At 44.3% G+C, this 27,448-nt stretch overlaps 1 protein-coding gene and 1 non-coding gene across 2 annotated transcripts; both read left to right on the forward strand.

Moving 5' to 3' along the window:
* The first annotated feature begins 1,136 nt into the window (after positions 1-1,136).
* PPP1R8 (protein phosphatase 1 regulatory subunit 8) lies at positions 1,137-24,515 on the forward strand. The gene is made up of 7 exons (XM_073666153.1): positions 1,137-1,290; positions 1,461-1,521; positions 12,419-12,572; positions 12,773-12,990; positions 15,706-15,850; positions 16,146-16,210; positions 20,393-24,515. The coding sequence occupies exons 1-7, from the start codon at positions 1,241-1,243 to the stop codon at positions 20,732-20,734; spliced, it is 1,035 nt and encodes a 344-aa protein (XP_073522254.1). The 5' UTR covers positions 1,137-1,240; the 3' UTR covers positions 20,735-24,515.
* LOC141256949 (small Cajal body-specific RNA 1) lies at positions 8,806-8,957 on the forward strand. The gene has a single exon (XR_012317888.1).
* Positions 24,516-27,448: the final 2,933 nt, after the last annotated feature.

The raw sequence follows: 27,448 nt of genomic DNA on the forward strand, positions 1-27,448 counted from the left end.
GTAAGTTAGTGTAGTGTTGGTATGGGGAGTGTAATTGGGGAAGAAAAGTTGAACTTGATGGACCTAGGTCTTTATTCAACCTACGTTACTATGAATTTAAAACCCACACCGCAGGTCAGTTCACTCTGTGGGCACAAGACTTCTATAAATTGTTGATGCAGCGTCAAAATCTCATTGTGGGCACACAACTAAAGCTCCTTTGTTCTTGCCAACACATCAGGTCCAGCATTACAAGAACTTCAAAAAGACGCAGCTCTGACTTTCTCTTGATTAAGTGTATGTCTGAAGGTGACACCAGCGCTGATTGGGTGCAGGGGCTCGGGTCATAACCTCACGTGAGCCCCGGGTGCTGACACTGCTGGAACGGCTCCAATACGGGAGGTGAGTGTAGGCGTTTTTATTCTATCAGGATCAAACATTCCGATTGAGAAGTGGTACTAGAAAACCCCTTTAAGTGGATTACTTGGAAGCCATGTAATAAGTGTTATCTAAGATCTACATGTGAAATGCATATTCCCACTATTGCTTATGTGCATGACCAGATTGTCTACATCACTCCTTAAAGGGATTGCTCATGTTCACGATACTTTTAAAAACGTGCAGGAAACTGCATATAATTGAGTTACATCCACAGATCAGGGGACTCTCCTCAGGCTGGACGCCGGCCGCTGCTCCAATAACTGAGCGCAGCGCTCCCCACCTCATAGCCAATGAGCAGAGCTTGCACATGCGCACTGCCCCCCATAGATGCTGGGCCAGTGCCCGCACCTCCACCGGCCATGGGAATCGGAGAGAACGTGTTTTCACCCAACAGCCCGTTAATAACCACATGCATTTTAATGAAAACGTAAAAAAAACACAGGACTAAGTAGCAGGACCCAAGCTCCATGTGTACAGCATGCTGCCTTACTGGAAAAAGAAGCAAAAGATGCTTGAACCGAGTGATGAACCCGTGTACCTCACGGTGGACTATGTAGGCGCTATGAACATGACAATAATAATCACAATACTATTCGTTTGCCCTTTTCACTCCGGTAACGTTGAGGACCCGGCCAGTAGCCAGCACCGTACACACAGGCTACGGCTTTCCGGACCACACCGGAAGTGCAGGGCACAAGCCTGCTGGGAACGTGCTGGTTGGCAGGAAAGCCCTCCAGAGCACGCATGCGCGGATGTGACAGCGGACGTAGCATGTGTTACCTAGAATGCTACAGGAGGAGGAGGCGGAGCGGGAGCAAAGATGGCGGCGAATCCGAACTCTAACAAACCCATATTTGAGTGTCCGAGCTGGTGAGCAGGGGCCGCGGGAAGGCGGGGGCTGGTAACCGTGCACGGTGTGGTGCTGCACAGTGCAGGCGCACGGGGATACGTATGAGGCGGGAGAAACTAGGCGTGGGAGGTGTGGTCTCCATGTTGTGTGCAGGTCACCAGTGCTTGTGTAATGCTGTGTGTCTCCATAGGGCAGGGAAGCCCCCTCCAGGCCTTCATCTGGATGTTGTCAAAGGAGACAAGCTCATAGAGGTGAGTGCCCACCAGCCACGTACATGCTGCCGCCACCGCACATCACGACTGTAGTGCTTTCCTATTGTCCAACCCTAAAAAAGAGGTATCCTTACTGACCACACTCCCCCGCTCTGGGCATCCTGATGGTGCAGCCATGTGACCGCTGCAGACAGTCCTTGCTAACGCCTGAGCCAGTAATGGAAATGGTGGTTCACATGCCTGTTACCATCATAAGACGCACAGAGACTGGTGGGGGAAGGCAGGCGAGTATACAGTATTTTCTATGGCGGGGGATCGGCGGGCGAGTGTACGTTGTTTTATGTGGCCGGGTTGCAGGTGAGTATACAGTATTTTATATGGCGAGGGATCGCAGGCAAGTGTACGTTGCATTCTATGGCGGGGGATCGGCGGGCGAGTGTACGTTGTTTTCTGTGGTGGGGTATCGGCGGGCGAGTGTACGTTGCATTCTATGGCGGGGGATCGGCGGGCGAGTGTATGTTGCATTCTATGGCGGGGGATCGGCGGGCGAGTGTATGTTGCATTCTATGGCGGGGGATCGGCGGGCGAGTGTACGTTGTTTTATGTCGCGGGTGAGTATACAGTATTTTATATGGCGGGGGATCGCAGGCGAGTGTACGTTGCATTCTATGGCGGGGAATTGGCGGACGAGTGTACGTTGTTTTAAATGGCGGGGGATCGGCGGGCGGGTGTACGTGGTTTTCTATGGCGGGGGATCGGCGGGCGGGTGTACGTTTTCTATGGCGGGGGATCGGCGGGCGGGTGTACGTTTTCTATGGCGGGGGATCGGCGGGCGAGTGTACGTTGTTTTATATGGCGGGGGTCGCGGGTGAGTATACAGTATTTTGTATGGCGGGGGATCGCAGGCGAGCTTACGTTGTTTTCTATGGCGGGGGATCGGCAGGCGAGCTTACGTTGTTTTCTATGGCGGGGGATCGGCGGGTGAGTGTACGTTGTTTTCTGTGGTGGGGTATCGGCGGGCGAGTGTATGTTGCATTCTATGGCGGGGTATCGGCGGGCGAGTGTATGTTGCATTCTATGGCGGGGGATCGGCGGGCGAGTGTACGTTGTTTTATGTCGCGGGTGAGTATACAGTATTTTATATGGCGGGGGATCGCAGGCGAGTGTACGTTGCATTCTATGGCGGGGAATTGGCGGACGAGTGTACGTTGTTTTAAATGGCGGGGGATCGGCGGGCGGGTGTACGTGGTTTTCTATGGCGGGGGATCGGCGGGCGGGTGTACGTTTTCTATGGCGGGGGATCGGCGGGCGGGTGTACGTTGTTTTCTATGGCGGGGGATCGGCGGGCGAGTGTACGTTGTTATATATGGCGGGGGTCGCGGGTGAGTATACAGTATTTTGTATGGCGGGGGATCGCAGGCGAGCTTACGTTGTTTTCTATGGCGGGGGATCGGCAGGCGAGCTTACGTTGTTTTCTATGGCGGGGGATCGGCGGGTGAGTGTACGTTGTTTTAAATGGTGGGGGATCGGCCGTCGTGTGTACGTTGTTTTCTATGGCGGGGGATCGGCGGGCGGGTGTGCGTTGTTTTCTATGCAGTAAATCAGATGCACACTTAGTTAATATACGGGTGCCGGCTGGATTGGAAGATCCAAAGAGTCAATGTAAGGTAATCAGCCGCACTCACAACATTTTATTTTTTTCAAATGATGCTTATTTTTATTTCAAAATGTAATTCACCACGGTGCTGGATATTATAACAAATAGCGATGGGTTACATGTCGACCCAGCTGGGGTCTTCTTCAAACATCGCTACGTCCAGAAAGCCAGGTAAGAGGTACCGTATTTTTCGGACTATAAGACGCACTTTTTTCCTCCAAAATTTTGGAGGAAAATGGGGGGTGCGTCTTATAGTCCAAATGTTGGGGGGGGTGTATATATGTGTGGGGGGAGCGGTAGCGGTGGAGGAGCGGGACACAGGAGGCAGCAGCCGCCCGCTGCAGCCTACACTGTCCCCGCTGCTAAAGAAAATGAATATTCACTGCTCCCCACGCCCATAGGGCGTGGGGAGCAGTGAATATTCATGCTCCTTAATAGCGGCACACAGTCTAGCCGCTCTGCGGCTCCTGCTGCTGCCGGAATCGCCTGTGCCGGCTGTTAAAGGGCATGAATATTCAACCTCTTTCCACGCCCATGGGCGTGGGGAGGGGGTGAATGTTCATGCCCTTTAATAAGCAGGCTCACGAGATAGCCGGCAGCAGCAGGAGGCGCAGCTTGGCTACACTGTGTGCCTGCTATGAAGGAGAGTGAAGTCACTGCTCCCCACGCACACTGTCCCGGCGTGGGGCGCAGTGACTTCCAGCAGCTGATCTCTCCTTGTGAGCCGCTCATGACAGTGACGACATGCGCAGCTCACTTGGAGAGATCAGTGCAGGCAGACAGGACGCAGCGCTGGAGGAGAGAAGAAAGGTGAGTAGGAGTGTTTATTTTTTATGTGCGGCATGATGGGGATTAGGGGGACCATGCATACCAGGATGGGGGATTGCTGTGCCATGCATACCAGGATGGGGGATTGCTGTGCCATGCATACCAGGATGGGGATGAGGGGTGCCATGCATACCAGGATGGGGATGAGGGGTGCCATGCATACCAGGATGGGGATGAGGGGTGCCATGCATACCAGGATGGGGATGAGGGGTGCCATGCATACCAGGATGGGGATGAGGGGTGCCATGCATACCAGGATGGGGATGAGGGGTGCCATGCATACCAGGATGGGGATGAGGGGTGCCATGCATACCAGGATGGGGATGAGGGGTGCCATGCATACCAGGATGGGGATGAGGGGTGCCATGCATACCAGGATGGGGATGAGGGGTGCCATGCATACCAGGATGGGGATGAGGGGTGCCATGCATACCAGGATGGGGATGAGGGGTGCCATGCATACCAGGATGGGGATGAGGGGTGCCATGCATACCAGGATGGGGATGAGGGGTGCCATGCATACCAGGATGGGGATGAGGGGTGCCATGCATACCAGGATGGGGATGAGGGGTGCCATGCATACCAGGATGGGGATGAGGGGTGCCATGCATACCAGGATGGGGATGAGGGGTGCCATGCATATCAGGATGGGGACCACGTATAAAAGGAAAGGGGGGCATATATACCAGGATTGGGGATATTGTCAGAATTGGGGGACATTGCCCCTATACCAGTGTCAATAGAAGACCCCCTCCCCCTTAAAAGTGCATCATGACCACATTTTTTGCTTACATTTTTTTTTTATTTTCCGCTAAAACCTAGGTGCGTCTTATAGTCCGAAAAATACGGTATATCCTGCCCTTAGTTCTGCCAGCAGTCGCTCAGAATCTATTGGGGTGTAACCTAAGATGGCAGGAGGATAGTGCTGGCTGCTCTCATCCACCTTATCATGCGTAGTATATTTTATATGGCGGGGACATATGAGGGCTTGTTTTTTGTGGGATGAGTTGTACTTTGAATGATGCCATTCATGTTAAAATGTGTTGTACCGGAAAGTGTGAAAGAAATTCCAAGGGCAACAAAATTACAGAAAAAATATGCTTGTCGCAATTTTCCCAGACCTGTAACATTTCCATTCTTTTGTCGGTGGAGCTGTTATTATTATTTTGCACTTTGAACTAATGGTTTTTGATACCGTTCTGAGGTAGATGCGATGGTTTCATCGACTTCTATTGCAATGCTGCTGGGGTCGAAAAAACATAATTCTGGCGTTTTTGATTTTTTTCTCGTTACGCAGTTTACCAATCGGGTTGATTTAATTTCATATTTTGCTAGATCGGACTTTTATGGACGTAGTGATACCAAATGTGTTTTTTGTTTTCTTTACTATTTCTATATTTTAATGGGGGAAAAAGGGAGGTGATTTGAACTTTTTATTTTCACGGTGTCCTGTGAACACCAGCTCCAGGTTGGCTTTAACAAGAGTGCTCTCATGGCAATCACTGAGGTCTTCAGCAGACTCCCAGCAGCCCATTGGTGCCTTGCGATCGTGTCACGGGAGCGCTGATGGGCGCATAGAATGATTTACCCTTTGCTGTCAGAGATTGTCAGTGGCATTTAACAGATATGTGCAGATCTCTGATACCACGTGCCGCTGTTGGAGGCAAATGATGGCTGAATATCAGTCATCATTTGTCGGGAAAGATGCTGGCTTGCAAGCCGAAATTCAAGGGAACCGACATATGACGTAACTGTACTTCACAGGTGGCTGAGGGGGTAACTATGATCTATGAGCCACCAATTCCCAAGTATAGGCATCAGCAGTTTCAGAGATGCTTCGAGGTTTCCAGAGCTATGAATTAATAATGCTGCTTATGTTTGAGCACTATTGATCTTATGTACCACCCACTTTCCGAGAATTGCCACGGGACTGGCACATGGCCACTGCAGCCAATTCATGGCCTTCAGCAATGGGTGTCATGATGCCGTCATTGCAGCACCTGACCTAGGAGGTCTCTGGCTGCTGCAGTCATGTGCTCGGACGACCCCCTTACATGGCTGTTGGATTTACAGGAGAGAGATGAGATACGTAGTGTTCACTTATTCTTAGTGGGAGAAACAAAATAATAATTTTGAAGTCATGATACCTCTTTAATGACTAACAGCGCCAAAACTTTTTTTTTCCCTTTATTCTATCAGATCTTCTATACTTTTACGGCCAGATAACTTCTTTGTGTAGCTCCATTATATATGTGTGGAGGGTGAATGTGGAATTATGGATATGCCTGACTTTAGTGCCGGGTGCGTTCCCAGGGCACATGGCAAATACACACCACAAGACGCAGCGTGGAACTACCTAAAGCTGTTGGGAGGACCTACAATGCCTTGAAAAAGCATTCATGCCCTGTGAACTTTTCCACATTTTTTTTTCATGCTACATACACATGTATTTTATTTGGATTTTATGTGATATACCAACATAAAGTAGCAAATATTTGTGAAGTATAAAGGAAATGATACATGGTTTTCCAAATATTTAAAAAAATATAACTCTGAAACGTCTCTGAAACTTGTGACATGCATTTGTATTCAGCCCCCCTGAGTCAACACTTTGTATTCACATCCGTCTTCCCATTAACTCTGACCAGCTTCCCTGTTCCTGCTGAAGAAAAGCATCTTCACAGCATGATGCTGCCACCAGCGTGTTTCCATACTCCACAAATCTGGCAAGAAGAAAGCAAGCCATAAGAAGTCCTGTTCGCACTTTGCAAAAAGCCATGTAGGGGTCACAGCTAGTATGTGTAAATAGGTGGTATGGTCAGATAAGACAAAAGTAGAACTTTTTGGGCTAATTGCAAAACACTATTTTTGTGGAAAATTAACCCTGGAAAAACCATCCCTGTGGTGTTAGCATCGTGCTGTGGGAATTCTTGGTAGGGTCAGGGAAACTGGTCAGCGTTAATGGGAAGATGGATGGAACTAAATACAGGGCATTCCTGGAGGAAAGCCTATTAAAGGCTGTAATAGACTTGAGATTGGGGCAAATATTCACCTTCCAGCAGGACAAGGACCCTAAACATACTGCCAGAGCTACAATGGAATGGTTTAGATCAGGGGTCTCAAACTCAGCTGGGTATATGGGCCGCACACGGAAAAAAATTTAATTTGGGGGGCCGCATTCTTTGCATGACAAAGGGACATTTTTAGTGATACCATTTTTTTTATATACACCTTTTGAACTGGTCCTCATCTTGTAGTAATGTGCCCATCCTGGTCCTCATCTTGTAGTAATGTGCCCATCCTGGTCCTCATCTTGTAGTAATGTGCCCATCCTGGTCCTCATCTTGTAGTAATGTGCCCATCCTGGTCCTCATCTTGTAGTAATGTGCCCATCCTGGTCCTCATCTTGTAGTAATGTGCCCATCCTGGTCCTCATCTTGTAGTAATGTGCCCATCCTGGTCCTCATCTTGTAGTAATGTGCCCATCCTGGTCCTCATCTTGTAGTAATGTGCCCATCCTGGTCCTCATCTTGTAGTAATGTGCCCATCCTGGTCCTCCTCTTGTAGTAATGTGCCCATCCTGGTCCTCCTCTTGTAGTAATGTGCCCATCCTGGTCCTCCTCTTGTAGTAATGTGCCCATCCTGGTCCTCCTCTTGTAGTAATGTGCCCATCCTGGTCCTCCTCTTGTAGTAATGTGCCCATCCTGGTCCTCCTCTTGTAGTAATGTGCCCATCCTGGTCCTCCTCTTGTAGTAATGTGCCCATCCTGGTCCTCCTCTTGTAGTAATGTGCCCATCCTGGTCCTCCTCTTGTAGTAATGTGCCCATCCTGGTCCTCCTCTTGTAGTAATGCACAGCAATACCAGTGCCAGCCGCCGGCCTATAAGAGGCCATCAGCTGACATCTGCGTCCCAGCGCAGCGGCGTATGATGTCACTGCCATGCGCAGATGTCAGCTGCTGGCCTCTGATAGGCCGGCGGCTGGCACTGGTATTGCTGTGCAGAGAGCTGGTCTCTGCACGGCAATACACTGCACTACAGCGCTGATGGCGGCTCCTAGACCTGGCCGCGATCGGGGTCTGTGGTGTCTGCGGTACGCATGAAGCGGGGCGCATGTTTGAGACCCCTGGTTTAGATCAAAGCATATTTATGTGTGAATGTCACAGTCCAGAGCTAAATCCCATTAAGTATCTGTGGCAAGACATGAAAATTGCTGTTCAGACTCCTCCATCCAATCTCACTGAGCTAGAACTAGTTTGCAAAGAAGAATGGGCAAAAGTTTCGGCCCCAAGATGTGCAAAGTTGGTAGAGACAGACCCCAAAAGACTTGCTGCAGTAATTGCAGCAAAAGGTGGTCCTACAAAGAATTGACTCAGGGGACTGAATACAAATGCACGTCATAATTTTCATATTTATATTTTTAAAATATTTAGAAAACCATGTATCCTTTCCTTTATGCTTAAAAAATATTTGCTACTTTGTGTTGGTATATCACACAAAATCCCAATAAAATAGATTTAAGTTTGTAGGTGTAATGTGAAAAAATGTTGAAAAGCTCATGAGGTATGAATACTTTTTCAAGGCACTGTATATACATTGGGTTGTTGGCAGATCCTGCCACTTTTGGCAGTGTCTACCTATAATAATTTAGTGGTCAGCTTTGATCATATTTCCTCTAAGTAGAACTGTCTGGTTATTGGCATTCCTGGCTCAGGCGCACACTAGGGCCTTGTATTTTGTGCTGTGTACTGTTTATTGGAAAGTGCTGACATAATGTCCTCCTTTTTTTTATTTCTGTGATTTGTTTCCGTTGTTGCAGTATATGAGTACTGTTTTTGTAGTGCACTTGATACTAACCTAGATATCTGTGCTCTGGTTCATCTCCAGGGTGTCTCTGTGGTATCTGGGTCCCAGAAGTGCTATAGTAACTGCCGTAAGCATTTAAGCTCAGTGTGTGGAGTGTCACGCTGGGTTATAACTTATTGTACAGATGTCCGTTTATTATAGACTGTTGCCCATTGTTCAGCTGAACACGTGTATTTATGTAGTTTTGTGAAATGCATTATGCTTTCTTTTCTGGAATTGTTGGTAGTTTTGAATAACCCATCCATCTATAAGTTTTTATAATTCAACCTCTACTATGTCTTCTTAATACCTTGATGATCATAACTACACAATACTCCATGTGCAGGCTGATTACTGGTGCATAATGTGTGGGGCTATGGTTTCATCAGGTGCATCTAAGCCCTTTTTATGCAGTCTATATTCGTATCCCTGGCAGCAGCTTCCTGTAATTGATTCCTACAGTTAAAGGGTTTGCCCACTATTTTATAACTGGCCTCCTCTGTAAGTATGCATATTTGTATTTGTCTTTTGTTACACGCTTCTAAGCTAGATTCCTTCTGCCAGTCACGTGATTCAGCGTGTCTCCACAACATTTCTGTCCGATTGTCCCTCTTTCGTGTTTGATTCGGATGCGCTGTGACTATGCTCCCTCTGGGGGAATGTGTGTGAAAAGGATGGTGACCATCTTTTTGAATCCAGAGGCTTCCTGAAGGACGGATCATACAGTAAATAGAAGAAAACAGTTCAGAGATACGTTAAATCACGTGACAGGCCGCGGGGAGTTGGCTTAGAAGTATGTAATAAGAGATTAATTGCTTGTCTGCAATTGATAGGACAGATAGTTATAAAGAAGTGGAGAACCACTTTAAAGCGCGCCTGTCAGCAGGATTGTGCGATGTAAACCACATACACTGTCAGGTGGGCGTTGTTACACTTATTAAAATGATACCTTTGTTGATGAAATACGTCCTGTGGTTCTTTTATAATCTTTATTTTCATTTGAGATAATGATATTCTTGTGCTTCGGGGCGGCCATTGGGGAGGGGCTTTATGTTGTGCTCTGCTTATGTATCCCGCTGTATGTCTTCTGACAGGACACTGTGCCTCCAGTGACCTGCCTACTATTTTAAATGCTGCCTGTGTAATTGTGTTCCAAATGTGAAATTTACATGCAGCAAAACGGCCCCCCTGCCCGCACATGCGCAGTAGCATCTCTTGCTTGCTGATAGATGCTACTACTCAAGCGCTGCTAGCGGCGCCAATTTGCTGGAGGAAAAAGAAATTTGCCTGAAGCAACATGGCACTCCCCGGCCGCGCTTGCGCAGTAGCATCTCTTGGCAACCGAGAGATGCTACTGCGCATGCTAGGCAAGGGGGCCTTATTGCTGCAGGCAAATTTCAGGTTTGGAACACTATTACACATCCAGCATTTAAAATACTATTCAGGTCACTGAAGGCACAGTGACCTGTCATACAGTGGAATACATAAGTAGAGCACCACATAAAGCCCCTCCCCAAAGGCCGCCCCGAAGCACAAGAATATCATTATCTCAAATTAAAATAAAGATTATAAGAGAACCATAGGACGGATTTCATCAACAAAGGTATCATTTTACTCAGTGTAACGGGGCCCACCTGACAGTGTATGTGGTTTACTTCACACAACTGCTGACAGGTGCGCTTTAAATTTGTCATCTAAAATACCTAAGACTTTCTCGTTGTCAATATCTCCCAGTGTTTTCTCATTGAATGAATGCTTTTGGCATGTAATTTCTGGCCCCATGGGCTAAACTCACCTTTGTAATTTCTCTCCATTTCTCTTGTTTTTCCAGATTCATTTGTAACATACTAACATTCTTTCTATTAATTTACACAATGACATCTGTATCATTTGCAAAAATAGATTTTTTTTTTACTTTGCAATACCTCCACCATGTCACTAATACACTACTTTAAAAAATAAATAAGGGAACACTGGTTCTTAAGTTAAAAAGCACTCCCACTAACTTTTTTTATTGCATTTAATGTGTGTATGCATCTTATGAAGTGTAAGTGTATTAATACACTCGCCTACCGCTGCTTTGTCCGGTGCCCAGTGCCGTTGGGCGCAGGGCTCACATGACATATCAACCTCACATGAGCCCTGGGAACGTAAGTGCCGACACTGCTGAAACGGAGGCGGCACCGGAGGGGAGTATAGGTGTTTTTATTTTAATGGGGGTAAATATTCAGATTGACAAGGGGTTGTCCTAGTAGTGGAAAACCCCTTTTAAAGAGAATGGGTCAGCAGCATTTTACGAAGTACAGTACAGACAGGGCCATATTGGATCTGTCATACTGATTAAAATGATACCTCAGGTGAAGAAATCTGTTTAGTACATTTTCTTTAATCTCTGTTTGAAGTTTCCTTGTATTCATATCTTTGTGCAGCGGAGCGGACCTGTGGGTAGGGTCTTCAGCTTTGTCTCGTCCCCTCTGCTATGTCTGGGTATCTTCTCTTCTTTATTTAAAATTTCGCGCCAGCGCTGTCATAGCCACGGGCAGCGCTGGCGCAGATTGATCTAATGGTATGCTTCAGTAAAATGGCGCCTGTGGCACCGAGCGATATACACGTGCACATCAGCCGGCGCCATTTTCCTGAGACTTCCAACAGCTCAATCTGCACAAGCTCCGCCCCTGGCTTTTAAATAGACACCCAAATGGAGCAAAGCTGAAGACCCTCTCCACCGGCCCGCCCCGGTGCATGAAGACATGAATACAAGGATTAAAGCAGATCTACAAAGCAGATTTCTTCACTTGAGGTATGACCATACAAATATGGCCCTGTCTGTACTGTACTTAGTAAAATTCTGCTGACTGGTTCCCTTTAAAGAGACTTGTGCCCATTAGTGACCCCTGTGGTAACTTACTAGTAATGTTTACCAAATGGAAGTTTGTGCCATTTTACATCCACCCTCTCGGTTTTCTATCATTGATGAAGTCATTCACTTTCACATATCTTCCCACAGTCGGCGCGTTCTTATTTTATGTACCAACTTTTAATGTGGCCCACTACCAACTGCTGCAGAAAATCAAGATATGACAAGCAGTGACATATCCTCATCCAGTCTAGAGATTGCCTCCTAAAAGAAGGTGATCGTATTAATCTGACCAGTCTGATCCCTCATAAATCCAGGATGATATACCATTTTATGTTTGTTTTCATTCATCCACTCCAAAATAGCGTTCCTAAAATATTTTCTCCACTATAAAGGACAAACTTACTTGCTATGTGCCAGTCCTATTGAACTGACTGAACTATTTTTTATAAGGAAGTCTATGAGCTTCTGTGCTCGGACTCATGCAGGAGGTCCTTTCTTCTGCCTGCTGAGCAGCATTCTCCAGAATAGTTTTTTCAGATATCAGTGGTGCTCGCAGGCCATGTAACAAGTGGCGTTATTAAGAAAAAGTTTTTACCATCTGGACATGATTTGTCTATTTTAATCTTTTAAGGCGGCTCTACACTTCTTCCTGGTTAAGACAAAGCTCTTGTATCTATACCTAATTATAGTGCGATCTATGTCAGCTCTTTAATGTGATGTTTTTTTTTCTATGTCTCACTTTCTTCAGAAACTTATTATTGATGAGAAGAAATACTACTTGTTTGGGAGAAACCCAGATATGTGCGACTTCACAATCGACCATCAGTCTTGCTCCAGAGTCCATTCAGCCCTAGTCTATCACAAGCACTTGAAAAGAGTCTTTCTCATAGATCTCAACAGCAGTATGTATATGCTCAATAAGATTGTGTTCTGAATCCAATGTCTCTATTAATTGTTGAACTGAATTCTGCGCCTATAATATATCTACTATATACAGTGCATAGCATTAACATGTCTCGCAATCCTGTGATTTCCATACTTTTTCTTCTTGATGTTGCAGTTTCATTGATGATTGTATAATTGTTCCTTTTTTTTCCTCCAGCCCATGGTACTTTCCTTGGCCATATTCGCTTAGAAGCACACAAGCCCCAACAGATCCCCATTGACTCCACTGTTTCCTTTGGTGCGTCAACACGAATGTACACACTTCGAGAGAAACCTCAAACGCTTCCATCAGCTTTAAAGGGAGATGATAAAGCTGGGGAGGATGATGAGCTGAAAGGTCTTTTGGGCCTTCCAGAAGAGGAGACAGAGCTAGATGTAAGTGATTTTTATCTGACACTGGGTACGTTAAAATGATTGGTTTATGTGCTCCACGTGTGGAAAAGAGACCGCACACATGCCCAATAGTAGTCTGTGCTAGTTCACATGAGCTATTTTTCACTCAGACTTCAGGTCAATGTAAAAAAATCACAGTAAACTCTAGTCTGGCCCAATTTACAGTTCCAAAGTATACTCTATGGGCTTGCACACAACTGCTTAATATGCGGATGTGACTGGTCCGAGTTTTACAATGCCTGTCTGAACTTAGCCGTAGATAGGTGTTGCTGTTGAAGAAAATGATTATTTATTCAGCTGCTGTTGCAAATGATGGCATTAGCAAGAGCCGCTGTGTATAGGCCACTCTGCCGCCAAGGAGTTGGGGCAATTTTCCTTATGAATTGTATGAGGATAAAGTAGATGTGAGCTGAGCGATTCCTCTGCTGCAAATGCTGGGGATAACTTTAATCCTTGGTATTTAAACCTGTGAAAGGAGTCTGTCGCACCCCCCTCCCCCAACCCACCAAGCACAAATTAAACAGCTTAAACATTTATATCTGCCGCTTTGCCTCTCTAAAAATCATACCAGGCGTGTACTTTTTAAAGTTCTATTTGCAGATATATTTACTTTCATTCAATATGCAGAGGAGGGGTCTTCTGTGCAGCCTCGCTAGGCTTGGCCTTTTCCTTGGTGCATCTCTATGCCCTCCGATTTTCATATTAAGCAGAGTCCTTTATTACAGTGCCTTAAAATAAATCCCTGTTTCTGCGCTTGTGTATTGACACTGGAGGTTCCCAGCGGCGCGCACACAATGTCTGTGGACACACTGATGCCTGGCTCCTGCCTGTTTGAAGCTGCCACTCGATACTCCTGAAAGTGGAGTGAGCGGATTCACAGAAACTCGTAGTCATTGCGACTGATGACAGGAGGCCAGGCGTTAGTGTGCCTACAGCCATATTGTGTGTGCACCCGCACTGACACTGAGAATCGCAATAAGGGTCTTTGCATAATATGTAACGGTGTACCAAGCTATGCCTAGGGTACACCAAAGCCCAATCAATTGCCTATTAAATAAAAGTAGGTTTTTATGTTAATATAACATTAAAATGCATATGACTGTTATGTTTATATGAGCTATGTTCCCAAAGTAAATGTTAAAGCAGATTAATTTGCACTTTCAGGGTGAGACTCTATTTAAGCAGCTGATCGCAGGGTGCAGAAGATCTTCTATGCAGCTTGAAGGTCCCTAAACCGTCAGTGTATGCCTGTTAGGCGCTGCCAAAGGCAAGGCTTAGTAGGCCTGCCCGTCAGTGTCATGTTAATGGGCAGAACTAAACTACAGTACAGAAGTATTGTTCTGGCTTGTTGATACGATCAAGCCCAAAATGACTGCTTTTTGTTCATTAACAAATGTATGCAAAATTTTCAAAGGAGATATGAAAAAATATTTCCCACTACTGGCCACAAGAGGGCGCTAATGTTCCAAAATGGTCAGAATGTAAAAATGGTCAGAGACCTGTAAAATTTGGTGTCTGCTCTCCCTCCTGTAAACTTAATCCCTTCACTCCCTTTGTGACTGTGTGCAAAATGAGGGGATGATGGCTCTTTCCTTACAATTGTCTAACTCTGCTTTGTAGGTGTCTGCACAGCAGTAAGTTATAGATGAGCGGCATCGCAGCATCTTCACTGCAGCTGACTCTGAGCTCCAGAGACTGTGTACAGTTTACAGCTCATAGGATAGTCAGGTTTCCCTATTTTTCTATGGCCTGTTTATGCCATACAGGCATCTTCAGTGTATATTTATTTTATTTTACTCATGGCGCCATCATATTCCGCAGCACTTTACATAATTATCATTGCTGTCCCCATTGGGGCTCACAATCTATATTCCCTATCAGTATGTCCTCCTATCACGCAAACACGGGGAGGACATACAAACTCCTGGCAGATGTTGTCTTTGGTGGGATTTGTTTGAACCCAGGTCCCCAGCGCTGCAAGGCTGCAGTGCGAATACCTGAGCCACCGTGCTGCTCAGTGATATCCTAAGCAGATTCTATTACAAATGGCACTTAATATCGAATAATTAGAATTAAAAATAACACTAAGCTAATTACCGTTTAGAAGGGCTTTAAAACACTGATTTATTAAAAATATTGATTAAAAAAATAACCTCCTCCCTGTCAAGAGGGACCGGTACAACAAGAAATTTCTGTTTTAGTAAATGTTTGCATTCCCCATACAATTCTGCAGCTTATTTTCTCTGAACTCTGTATAATTACTTGAAGTGGAGCTGTGTTGAAAATAATAGCCTGGCAATTGACCAAATATACCATTCAGTATCTTAGACTGCATTATTAATCCGATTTTTCCAAAGATTTAGGCAGAAAGCCTATTTATTAACACTTTTATCATTTTATCTCTCAGGATTTTGGAATATATCTTTACTTGCAAACAAAGCATATAAGATGAAACAATGATTTAGGCATCATTCAGATGTCAATTTTTAATTTATGTATTCTATCTGTATTTTTCACAAAACTCATACTGTTATAGTTTATGGGGCTGATGGTAAAATCTGACCTACTGATGAAAATTGCCTTTTTTTTTCATGCCAGAAAATCTTTGTCTGAATGAGGCCATAAAATAGGAAAATGTCAATTTATGTTATAGACAAGTATCAAACGGACGGAGTTAAAACTCAGTTTTTTTTGTAGAATCTTACAGAGTTCAACACAGCTCATAACAAGAGAATATCAACATTAACCATAGAAGAGGGCAACCTGGACATCCAAAGATCTAGGAGGAAGAAGAGGAATTACCGAGTTGCCTTTAGTGAAGATGATGAAATTATTAATCCAGGTGAGGCAATGCATGGAGGCCTTATAAACATTACACTGAACAGTTTGGGGCTATGAATGATTATTTTCCAATCTAATTATTGCAATTTGTGTGTGTTTTTATTTTTATTTTTCCTGAATGCATAAATATTAATCCATAGTCGAGGTTTTATAATATGAATGAATAATAGGTTTTCTTGTACTAATCACATTTCACTCTTAAACACACAATTACACACCCTTTAAAATATATATATATATAATGTATGTATGTATGTAATATATGAATTATAATATATTTTTTTTTTTACTAACAGAGGATGTAGACCCTTCAGTCGGACGTTTCAGAAACATGGTGCAGACAGCAGTAGTACCAGTGAAGGTAGGTTTTATTTCTTGGCTAAATCTAACATCTGCTTTTACAATATAGAAATTCCCACACCTCTGTTAAAATGGCAGGTGTATCATTTAAAAAAATTATACCAAGAATAATCACCTCAGCAGATGTGCTCATTCTAAGCACCGTGTATAAGACAACTTTTTCAGCATATTTTTTGCTGAAAAAGCCCCCCCTCAGCTTATACTCGAGTGTATACTTGCATTCCATCTGTGGAAGGTGGTGGTGGGGGGGGGGGTTTGCGGTGGCAGAGGAGCGATGCGCAGGCAGTTGCCTGCTGCGGCAGCTACCATGTGTGCCTGCTGCTAAAGAAAATGAATATTCACTCTTATCCACGCCCATTGGAGAGGAGTGAATATTCATTTTCTTTAACAGCGTGCAGTGTCACCAGCAGCCACAGCTCCTGCTGCGGCTCAGCGATCCTGTGTGCTCGCTATTAGAGAGTTTGAATATTCCCTCTTCTCCACTCCCTTGGGCGTGGAGAAGAGTGAATATTAATTCTCTTTAGTAGCCGACACACAGGATCGCGGAGCTGCTGCAGGAGCTGCGGCCGCTGCTGACACTGCGCCCAAGGGAGTGGCAAAGAGGGAATATTCATACTCTCGCTGCCGGGACTATGGGCGTGGAGAGGAGTGAATATTCCCGCAGCTCAACTCCGCATCTGAGGGTGCATGGCAGTGACGTCATGCGCTGCTCAGATGCTGAGATCAGCTGCTGGCAGAACAGGACGCAGCGCTGGAACAGAGGGGAGGAAGGTGAGTGTGCAGTGAAGGGGCCATGCATACCAGGATTGGGGATGAGGGGGAGCCATGCATACTAGGATTGGGGATGAGGGGGAGCCATGCATACTACGATTGGGGATGGAGTGGTGGGGCCATGCATACTACGATTGGGGATGGAGTGGTGGGGCCATGCATGGCAGCATTGGGGATGGAGTGGTGGGGCCATGCATGGCAGCATTGGGGATGGAGTGGTGGGGCCATGCATGGCAGCATTGGGGATGGAGTGGTGGGGCCATGCATGGCAGCATTGGGGATGGGGTGGTGGGGCCATGCATGGCAGCATTGGGGATGGGGTGGTGGGGCCATGCATGGCAGCATTGGGGATGGGGTGGTGGGGCCATGCATGGCAGCATTGGGGATGGGGTGGTGGGGCCATGCATGGCAGCATTGGGGATGGGGTGGTGGGGCCATGCATGGCAGCATTGGGGATGGGGTGGTGGGGCCATGCATGGCAGCATTGGGGATGGGGTGGTGGGGCCATGCATGGCAGCATTGGGGATGGGGTGGTGGGGCCATGCATGGCAGCATTGGGGATGGGGTGGTGGGGCCATGCATGGCAGCATTGGGGATGGGGTGGTGGGGCCATGCATGGCAGCATTGGGGATGGGGTGGTGGGGCCATGCATGGCTGCATTGGGGATGGGGTGGTGGGGCCATGCATGGCTGCATTTGGGATGGGGGGGTGGGGCCATGCATGGCTGGATTGGGGATGGGGGGGTGGGGCCATGCATGGCTGGATTGGGGATGGGGGGGTGGGGCCATGCATGGCTGGATTGGGGATGGGGGGGTGGGGCCATGCATGGCTGGATTGGGGATGGGGGGGTGGGGCCATGCATGGCTGGATTGGGGATGGGGGGGCATGCATGGCAGGATTGGGAAATTTACCCGTGGCTGCTATATTTCCCACCCTAGACTTATACTTGAGTCAATAAGATTTCCCATTTTTTTGTGGTAAAATTAGGTGCCTCGGCTTATATTTGGGTCGGCTTATACTCGAGTATATACAGTATTTGCAGCTGACATTTCTGCACCAAAAAATGTGCGCCTTGGCAAGAAAAATGCTGCATAAAATTTCTTTAATGCCTCCCCCTTTCTTTTCCTTTTGAGTGAAAAACGAGAATTGAAATACTGCTGATTAGAAACTACTTCAAATCTGCAAAGAAAAAATAAGCAGCATGTACATCAGATTTCAGAAATCTCATTCACTTTGCTGGTACTGTAAAATGCTGGGTATTTTCGCAGCCAAAATGCAACGTGTGTACAATTCAATTGAGGAATAAAGAAGTCTTTTCAGGTGGAAAAAAATAATGAACTAAGGCTGTGTGCCCACTATGCGTTCTTTTTAAGCGTTTCCGCAGCGGCAGTTCTGCCGCAGAAATGCTTAAGAAAAACGCTTAGTAGAAGGTCTGCAATGTTCCCCAATGACAATCCGTCATTTGCTGCGGAAATTTCCTCTGCGGATTATCATTGCGGAAAAAAACGCAGCACTACCAATTATTTTGCGTAAGCGCGGCGTTTTTGCCACCATTGACTTGCATTGAATCGCTTAATATCCGCATGACTACATGTGCACATGCGGATATTAAGCGATTCAATGTGTGGATGGTACCCGGGTCTGGAGAAGAGGAGACTCTTCTTCAGACCCGGGTATCATAGTACCTGTAAAAAAAGAAAAAAAAAGATTTTAAAATAAAAAATAAACATTATACTTACCTTTCGACGTCAGCGGTCGTGTGACCTGTCACATGGCTAAATGACGCCATGGAAGGTCCTTTTAGACCATTGCGAGCTGCCGGGGAGCCAGGACTCATCGCTAAAGAGACCGAGGGCCATCAGAAGGTGAGTATAATGTTTATTTTTTTACCATTCTTTTTAACTATTACTTGGTCACACTATATAAATCCATGCCCGTTGCATGGATTTATATAGTGTGACCAAGTTGTCAAGCACTTTTCTAAGTGATGCTAAAATCACTTGGAAAGCGCTTGACAACCCGCATGCGAAATCGCATGTGAAAAAACGCGGGACATACGCTTGTCCCTGGCAGGAAAACGCATGTAAAATCCGCCTGCGTTTTTTTCTGCCAGGGAGATGCAGAAACGCTGAGGAAAAATCCGGAGCATTTCTGCATCGTGGGCACATAGCCTTACATAATGTGGTTGCATAAATATGCACAACTTTAAACTAACACTTTATTGATGTACCCTTTGGATTTATGACAGCATGGGTAGAAGTATATCAACATGGCACATCTAGAATTGCCAGTGTTTGTCCACTCTTCCTTGTAGTAGCTCTCCCAATCTGTCTCGTTGTGAAAGCATCTTGTGTACTGTCGTCTTCAGATCAACGGCACTGATTTCCAATTGTATTCAGGTCTTGGCTCTGGCTGGGCCATTCCAAAAGCGTGATCTTCTGGCGCAATCATTCTTTGTTGATTTGGAGGTATACTTAGGGTTGTCATGCTGAAAGGTGAAATTCCCCTTCATTTTCATTTTTTTTTAAGCAGATGCATGAAGGTTTTGATGCAAAATTAACTGATATTTGGAGCTGTTTATAATTACTTCCACCTTGACTGAAGCCCTAGTTGCAGTTACAAAAAAAAAAAAGCACCCCCAGTGCATAATGCTGCCTCCACTAGGTTTCACTGTGGGTATGGTGTCCTTTTGGTGATGTACAATATTGGCTTTGTCAAAAATACATTTTGGAATTATGGCCAAAAAGTTCAGCCTTGGTCTCATCAGACCATAACGTGTTTGGCAGGCTTGATTTAGGTTTTGGCAAAACCAAGCCGAGCTTCATGCTTTCCTTTGTAAAAAAAAAAAAAAAAAGAAAAAAAAAAAAGACTTCCATCTTGCCCCACCCTAGGTCGCACCCTAGGTCACAGGCGAGACGTACTAAGAATACGAGAAATTGTCATATGCAGTGCCCAATCAGTATTTGTCAGAAATACCTGTCTTGGCAGCCTACAGGACTCATTTTCTTGTCTCTTAAAAATCGATGAAAAGACAACTATTTCTTGGTAATGTCACTCTTGTGCCAAATTTAAGCCACTTCTTGACAACTGTGTTTTTAGTATTCCATGATATATCTAATGCCTTTGAAATTTTTTACCCTTCTCCTTACTGATAATATTCAGTAATGAGAACCGTTTGCTGTGTTGTAAGCTGTCTATGGACCATGACTTTTGCTGTATAATGCAACTAAGAAAATATCAGGAAAGTCCCTTAAGAAATGAATTATTGTTAGTATGATTTTTTTTTTTACATGACAAAAAGCTGATATTTTAAAGAGGTTTGTGGCTCTTTTTTATTCTTTGTGTTAATAATAATATAATTTCCACTGTTTATCTGATTTTACCTTACAAATTTGTGTTTCTAATCCCGCAGAAAAAGAAAATTGAAACATCTGGTTCTCTTAGTTTAGAAGACTCTGTGGGACGTCGCGTGCAGAACTTCCCATTTTCTGGAGGCTTGTATGGTGGTCTACCTCCCACTCATGCTGAATCAGGTGCACAAACAGCTGGTGGCCATGGTACGGCTCTGATGGGAGGCATGCCTTTCCCTAACTTGGCACCAGAAGTAGATATTGCACCAACTACACCCACTGCTGCCCCCATCACTGCTGCTCCTACTTCATCCAGCTTCACGGCAGAAACTGTGAATGAGCCTAAAAAAAAGAAGTATGCAAAAGAGGCATGGCCTGGGAAAAAGCCCACACCCCTTATTTAAGAAAAAACTTTACAAACTATTACATACAGGTAATCGAACACAGTGTGGAGTCCAGAAACGGTGGCTTTCTTGCTGACACCCTCACAATTGCATTGTGGGTTATAAAATAGAAGGAACTAGACCTCTTGGATGAAACTTTTTGATAGACACACTGCTTTATATAAATGCAAAGTATATTCCCGTATTGAATCTGCTGTATTAGGGAATGCAGGATACTGTCTACACAGCTGAGGAGCAGTCCACATTCTGTCCAGAGTGTGTCTGCAGCCACCTGGATTGTCCAAAAAGAATTCCTGCATATGGACGATTGGACAGAACTCACCATTTCAACTTGGAAAGAAGCATTTTTTTTTTCCTTTCTGAAAAATTGGCTATTCTAATGAGTTGCACACCACACATGCAGATGTACAGCTATGAATTTTGTATATGTCAAGTGGTTTTAACAATCTGTAAAATTATATATACTTTCAGTCTAACTGCTACATTTGTCTTTTATTTTCTGTACAGTAACCTAAAGAAAATGTTTGATTATGGTAACTCATTAACAAGGAGATGAAATACTTAGGAACTTCATCTGTCAATCTTTTGAAATCATTGGCATAAATTTATGGCATCAGTTTACTCCATTTTCTATTTAAAACACATACAGTTTGTCTAACTGAGGGAGAAACCCTTCTTTACAAAAGATCTGTGCTCCAGCTACTAGATTGCGGTTCTGTATAATAGATAGCTTTCCCTTGAAAAAAAATACAAAACGTATCATCAGAAAATTACTTTTTTGTATTTTTTTTGTCAGGCTTTTGTCTGAAGTGTATATTCTTTTTTGTTGGGGATATATATATCCTATCTATCTCTTACAATCGGTTTTAAAAATCTTGCAATTTTCACACTGGCCATGTGAGGTTTTTTTTAGACCAACTTCCTGTTTCAGGCAGGAAGCAACATAAAGTGGTTTCCCCCTTCCTGATTTCTTATTATTTTGCATGTTTGTCACTTAAATGTTTCAGATCACACAAAAATTTAAATATTAGGCAAAGATAACACAAGTAAACACAAAATGCAGTTTTTAAATGAAGGTCTTTATCATTAAGGGAAAAGAAATCCAAACCTACAGGGCCCTGTGTGAAAAAATGATTGGGCTCTAAACCTAATAACTGGTTGGGCCACCCCTAGCAGGAACAACTGCAACCAAGCGTTTGTGATAACTGGCAATGAGTCTTTTACAACGCTTTGGAGGAATTTTGACCCATTCATCTTTGCAGAATTGTTGTAATTCAGCCACATTGGAGGGTTTCTGAGCATGAAGCACTTCTTTAAGGTCATGCCACAGCATTTCCATTGGATTAAGGTCAGGACTTTGACTAGGTCACTCCAAAGTCTTAATTTTTGTTTTTCTTATAAGCCATTCAGAGGTGGACTTGATGGTGTGTTTTGGATCATTATTCTGCTGCATAACCCAAGTGTGCTTCAGCTTGATGTCACGAACAGATGATCAGACATTTTCCTTAAAGGGAACCTGTCATGTCAAGTGGAGCCTGTAAACTGCCCCCAGGTTGTTGTTAGTGATGCAATATGCATCACTAACACACTTTTTGAATTAAAATGGGAGCTATAATCAATTGTGAAAAGCACTTTATGTACTTCTATCATACCTGCTCGTTTAGTCATATGGGTGTTCATTGCTGTATTCAGTCCCGCTTGTCCCCCGCCTATTCAATTTGAATTTTCCCCGGGTTTGCGCTGACCTCACAGGAACTGTCTTTTTTTAAATCCCGCACTCGCGCACTGTAGATGTTCATCCACGCTTGCGCAATTTCTAAAGCCGCGCGTGCACAGTGATGAGCGGCTCCCACTTGCGTGCACGGGAGCCGCTCATTACAATGTTTACCCCCTCCCCTGCATGTCACAGTGCCTGGATTTGGCTGCTGCAGCTGCACATCACATGCCACTGTGACATGCAGTGGATGAGGGGGAGCATTGTAATTCTCACAGGAGGCGGGGATGTCATCCAGTTCCTGGGACTGGAACACATCAGAAACTTGTAGGAATAAAACGACATTTCACAGCAACAAGACCTCTAATATGGGACATACAGGTATGTATAGATTTACATTTCTATCACCTGTATGCCCATATTAGGTCAGATAAGTGCCAGGGGGTGACACATTCCCTTTAATTTCTCCCTTTGTCTGTTTTCTCTCCCTGCTCCATACTACTTCTCCCCCCTCTCCTCTCTCTATAACTATAATAGGCTGTGTAACATGAAATCTGTAGTCAGTCTCATCTGAGCAAGATGCATTTGAGCTGTGGATGACAGGTTCCAGAGGCAGGGGGAGGGGAGCAAGTGCCTGTAATATACCTTACCAGAGTAATCCGCTTCCTTCCCCACTCAGTTTCTTAGAATTGCATGCACTATTGATTTATGCAAAGTTTGTTGAAAGTGTATGATTCAATGCTTGCACTCATCTTGCTTTGGTAATTTTTATTCTAGAGCAGTAGAGTAATGTCATGTATGGAAAGCAAATCTGTTAGTCAGCAACCTTGAATTGTAACTGCAGTTCTGGGCTATATTTCAGACTGTTATTCAGGACCGAGAAACCCTGCAGTTTTTTACAATTTAACTTTTTAAATTTTTATACATCTGTAAAATGTAAATATAATTAGTAGTGAGAGCTATAATAGCAATAAGTAATCAATTACATACTATATAATGTGAAGACGACTTTATATGTACTTTAAATACTTTTTCCCCCCATAAATTGTGATATTTGGCTCTTGACATCAGTTCTACTTTACATTTCTAACATTCTTTTTGTCATACATAGATTTGAAGTTATCCCTCTAGTCCCGGACACACATGAACTGAGTGGAACGCTATAGCTGTGTACACAATTTGGTAATGTCTGGCACCGCCACCGATCAGCTGTTAGCAGATTGCACAGCCACTCAAAGTACCATTTTAGGGTACTGTAGCTCAGCTCCTATTAAAGTAAATGTACACTGCGTTCTACCTCCAACCTACTAAAAGCTAATTGTTGGGTGTTAGACCCCCATTGATCTGATATTGATGAGCTATTCTAAGGCCATGGTCACAGAAGCCTATAAATTGTATGAGTGCTATGTGATTTTTTTTTATTATTAGATAGCACTCAGGCCAATGTTATTCAATGCGGCAGTGCTGATAACAGATTTTTTTTTTTTTTTTCACTCGCATGCCACGATTTCACTCTGAAATTGCAAGACACTTACCAATTCAAGTCTATAGGTGCGTGGGAAACATTGAACTGCAGTAGGGTGACATTTCTGCAGACTCACACAATGGAGAAGATGGAGAAATTTTGTTCTCCATCTTCTCCACAGTGTGCTATGCTTCTCTCATCCAAGAGGATCGGATCACACTATGCTGACGCTCTGAGCATGCTCGGATTGGAGTTTGACCGGAGTTTCATTGGCATAATTGACTCGATTCTCTCGGATGAGAGAATATACAGTTGTGTGACCCGGCCTAAGGATAGGTCATTAATGTAGTTCTGAACCACACCTTTTAACCCTTCTGTTTGCACCTTCCTGACCAGGCCAAATTTTTGAAAATCTGACACAATTGTGAGATTTTTTTTTTCATGACACATTGTACTTCATGATAGTGGTAAATTTAGATCATTATAATTTGCTTTTATTTATGAACAATTTTGAAAAATTACCAATTTTGAAACTTTGAATTTTTATGCTTTAAAAGCGGTGATACTGCGCAATATAATAAATAACATTTGCCACATGTCAACTTTGTCAGCATCATTTTTTTTTTCCATTAGGAAGTTGTTTAGCAGCAATTTTTTGTTTGCCAACAAAATGTTTTTTTTTTTTTTTAACCACATCACATTTGAAGTGACTGAGGGGAGCGTTCTATATGTCTGAAAATACCCTAAAGTACCATTTAAAAACTGCACCCCTCAAAGTAATCAAAACCGAATTCAAGAGGTTTATTAAACCTTTATATGCTTCACCACAAATGGGAAGAAAAAAATGAAAAATTTTTCATTTTGACAGGAGAAAATGGACCACACAACTTGTGCAATTTCTCCTGAGTAAACAAACTTTGTATGTTGTGGGAAGCTACTATCAGGGCTCGAGAGGGAGGAGCACCATTTGACTTTTGGAGCTCAAAATTGGCTGGAATAGATAGTGGACGCCATTTCGCATTTGCAGAGCCCCTGATGTGCCTAAACGGTGGAAACACCCCCTTCACCTCCAAGTGTCCCCATTTTGGAAACTACACCCCTCAAGGAAATTAGCTATAGGTGTGGAGAGCATCTTAAACCCACAGGTGCTTCACAGAATTTTATAACATTGTGCTGTGAAAATGAAAAGAGGGGAAAAAAGAAATTTCCCCGCATGAATGTTTATGTAGCCTCAAATTTTTCATTTTCACCTATGTATCAGGAGAAATTTCACAGCAAACTGTGGGGTCCATTTTCTCCCGAGTATGCCAATACCCCATATGTGGTGGGAAACTACTGTTTTGGCACTTTCTGAAAGGGAGGAATGATTTTTTGGAGAACACGCTTTGATGGAATGGTTTGTGGGCAAATTATATTTTGCAGAGCTATTGAGGTGCCAAAACAGCAGAAACCCCCACAAGTGATCCCATTTTGGAATAGATTTAGGAGAATATTGAGAGTTTTATTAACAATTGAACTGATATTTAAATATGTGGTGGCATATATAAGTTGTGCAGATTACATTAGGGTATAATAAAGTGGTGCAATAAAGCTAAGCAAATCAGAAATTAATTTAGTAATCCATGAATATGTTGTACGGTTTGAAAGTCTTTTATATATAGGCCAGGTTTTTTTGGAGCAGGTAGCCCGCTGCCAAATGGTGTCCTTTCTTATCCCCCTCTTGTAACACACTCTGCACCTTTTCTGTGTTCTTCACTTCCTTGTAGTTTGAGGGACCTAACAGAGGAAATGTTGCCCTGGTACAATACAGGCACCTTCAGTTCCAGAGGTACTGGGACCTTCCCCTTCCTGACTTCCAAATATTAGGGCCTTGATCAATACCTCCTCAAACTGAAGTATTGTGCCAGTCTGGCCTTCACATGTGATAGCACGTAAGTGTTATACATTGCCAACTGTACGATGTGAGCAGCCAGCTTTTTGTATCACACCTTAGCTTTCCGAATGGTGCCATAAGGTGGGCACTGCATTGTCATTATAATGAAAAACTTGAGAATGGCCTCAATTCGTGTCCTGGTCATAGCCATGCGGAAAACTGGAATGTTATACAAAATATGCACACTACGATATTGTTGAAGTTTTGGCTTTTTCGCTATCCCCATGTGAAGCACAAGGCCCCTAAACTTCATCATTTCTACTGCATCCGAATGGTCCAATTAGCAAATGAAGTGCTGGTTTGGTCATATAAATTAGTCTCGGCCATCATGTGATTTATGAAATCTTCAGAGAAAGACTTTGAAATAATACATTTCTGTGAGGCCTTCAGTATGAAATTGGATTTCTGATCTGGCCACAAACTCACTGTTAGGCCAGTTTCACACGTCCGCATATCTCCGGTTCCGGAGATATCTGTGTGTTTTCAGTGTTTCCATATGTGATGAGGGCAGTGTTTTCAGGTGCCGGTACGTGCCACACGGATGTCATCCGTGTGGTACGTTTTGCGGACTGTGTATCCGCAATAAAAAGGTCCGTGAAAACAGAGATGTGCACAGTCCCATTCATTTCACATGTGCAAACGGTCACCACTCTTACCAGAGATACTGACGAGTGAAAGAGCCCTTAGCACTGTGAAAATGCTGCAATTGGAAGGTCGCATTTGACCGGCAGCCATCTTTACCAGGCCATCGTGTCTTTTCACCCAGTGATTGTTTTTATGCAAGACTCTGACTTTTCGTCCAATATTGGGAAGGGATTAAAGAACTGTTGTCCAAAGTATTATGTTCTTATGGTACGACTTACACTAATGTTGCAAATTCCTGTAGTGTTTTTGGATCCCTATTGCATGGTCTTTACTGCAGAGCGAGAACTAAAGTGCTCGATACTCGAATAATGTGGGTTGGTCGGGCTCGACTCGAGTAACAAGTATATAATGGAAGTCAGTGGGAAAAGCGAGCATTTTTCCGTAAGACCTCAACAGGAGGACTGGAGGGGAGAGGGGGGGGGGGACAGAGTAATCGCTGAAATCGATGGAAACAGCGCTCAAATGGAATGGGAATGGCATGAGGAAAATGCTTGGACGCATCTGACTCCCAGGTAGTTGGGAACTAAATAAAAAAATAAATAAAAAATGACAGAGGGTACCCTTACTCCCCCCACACTGTGCTCAGTGGCTCTGATGAGTTGTCATCACTACCCGGTGACTGTGAAGATCAGTACTTTACTGCTGACACCAACCCCCAAAAATATTACCCAGATTGCCACAGCACCTGGGCAATCGGGAAGAGCCGGGCAATGGGCTAGAATTGGCGCATGTAATGGATGCTCCAATTCTGGGGCAGCTGTGGGCTGGCATTTCTAGGCTGGGAACGTGCCAATATCCATGGACCTTTCAAGCCTGATAATACCAGTCCCCTGCTGTTCTGCTTTACCTTGGCTGGTTGTCAAAAATGGTGTGGGGGGGGGGGGGGGCACATCGTTCTTTTAATTTATTAACTTGTTAATAAATTTTAAAAAAAAAAGACGTCGAGTCCCACCTATT

This window comes from Phyllobates terribilis, unplaced genomic scaffold (assembly GCF_046119375.1).
Source record: "Phyllobates terribilis strain yellow unplaced genomic scaffold, ASM4611937v1 Scaffold_2__4_contigs__length_985480577, whole genome shotgun sequence".
In the NCBI taxonomy this organism is placed as follows: domain Eukaryota; kingdom Metazoa; phylum Chordata; class Amphibia; order Anura; family Dendrobatidae; genus Phyllobates; species Phyllobates terribilis.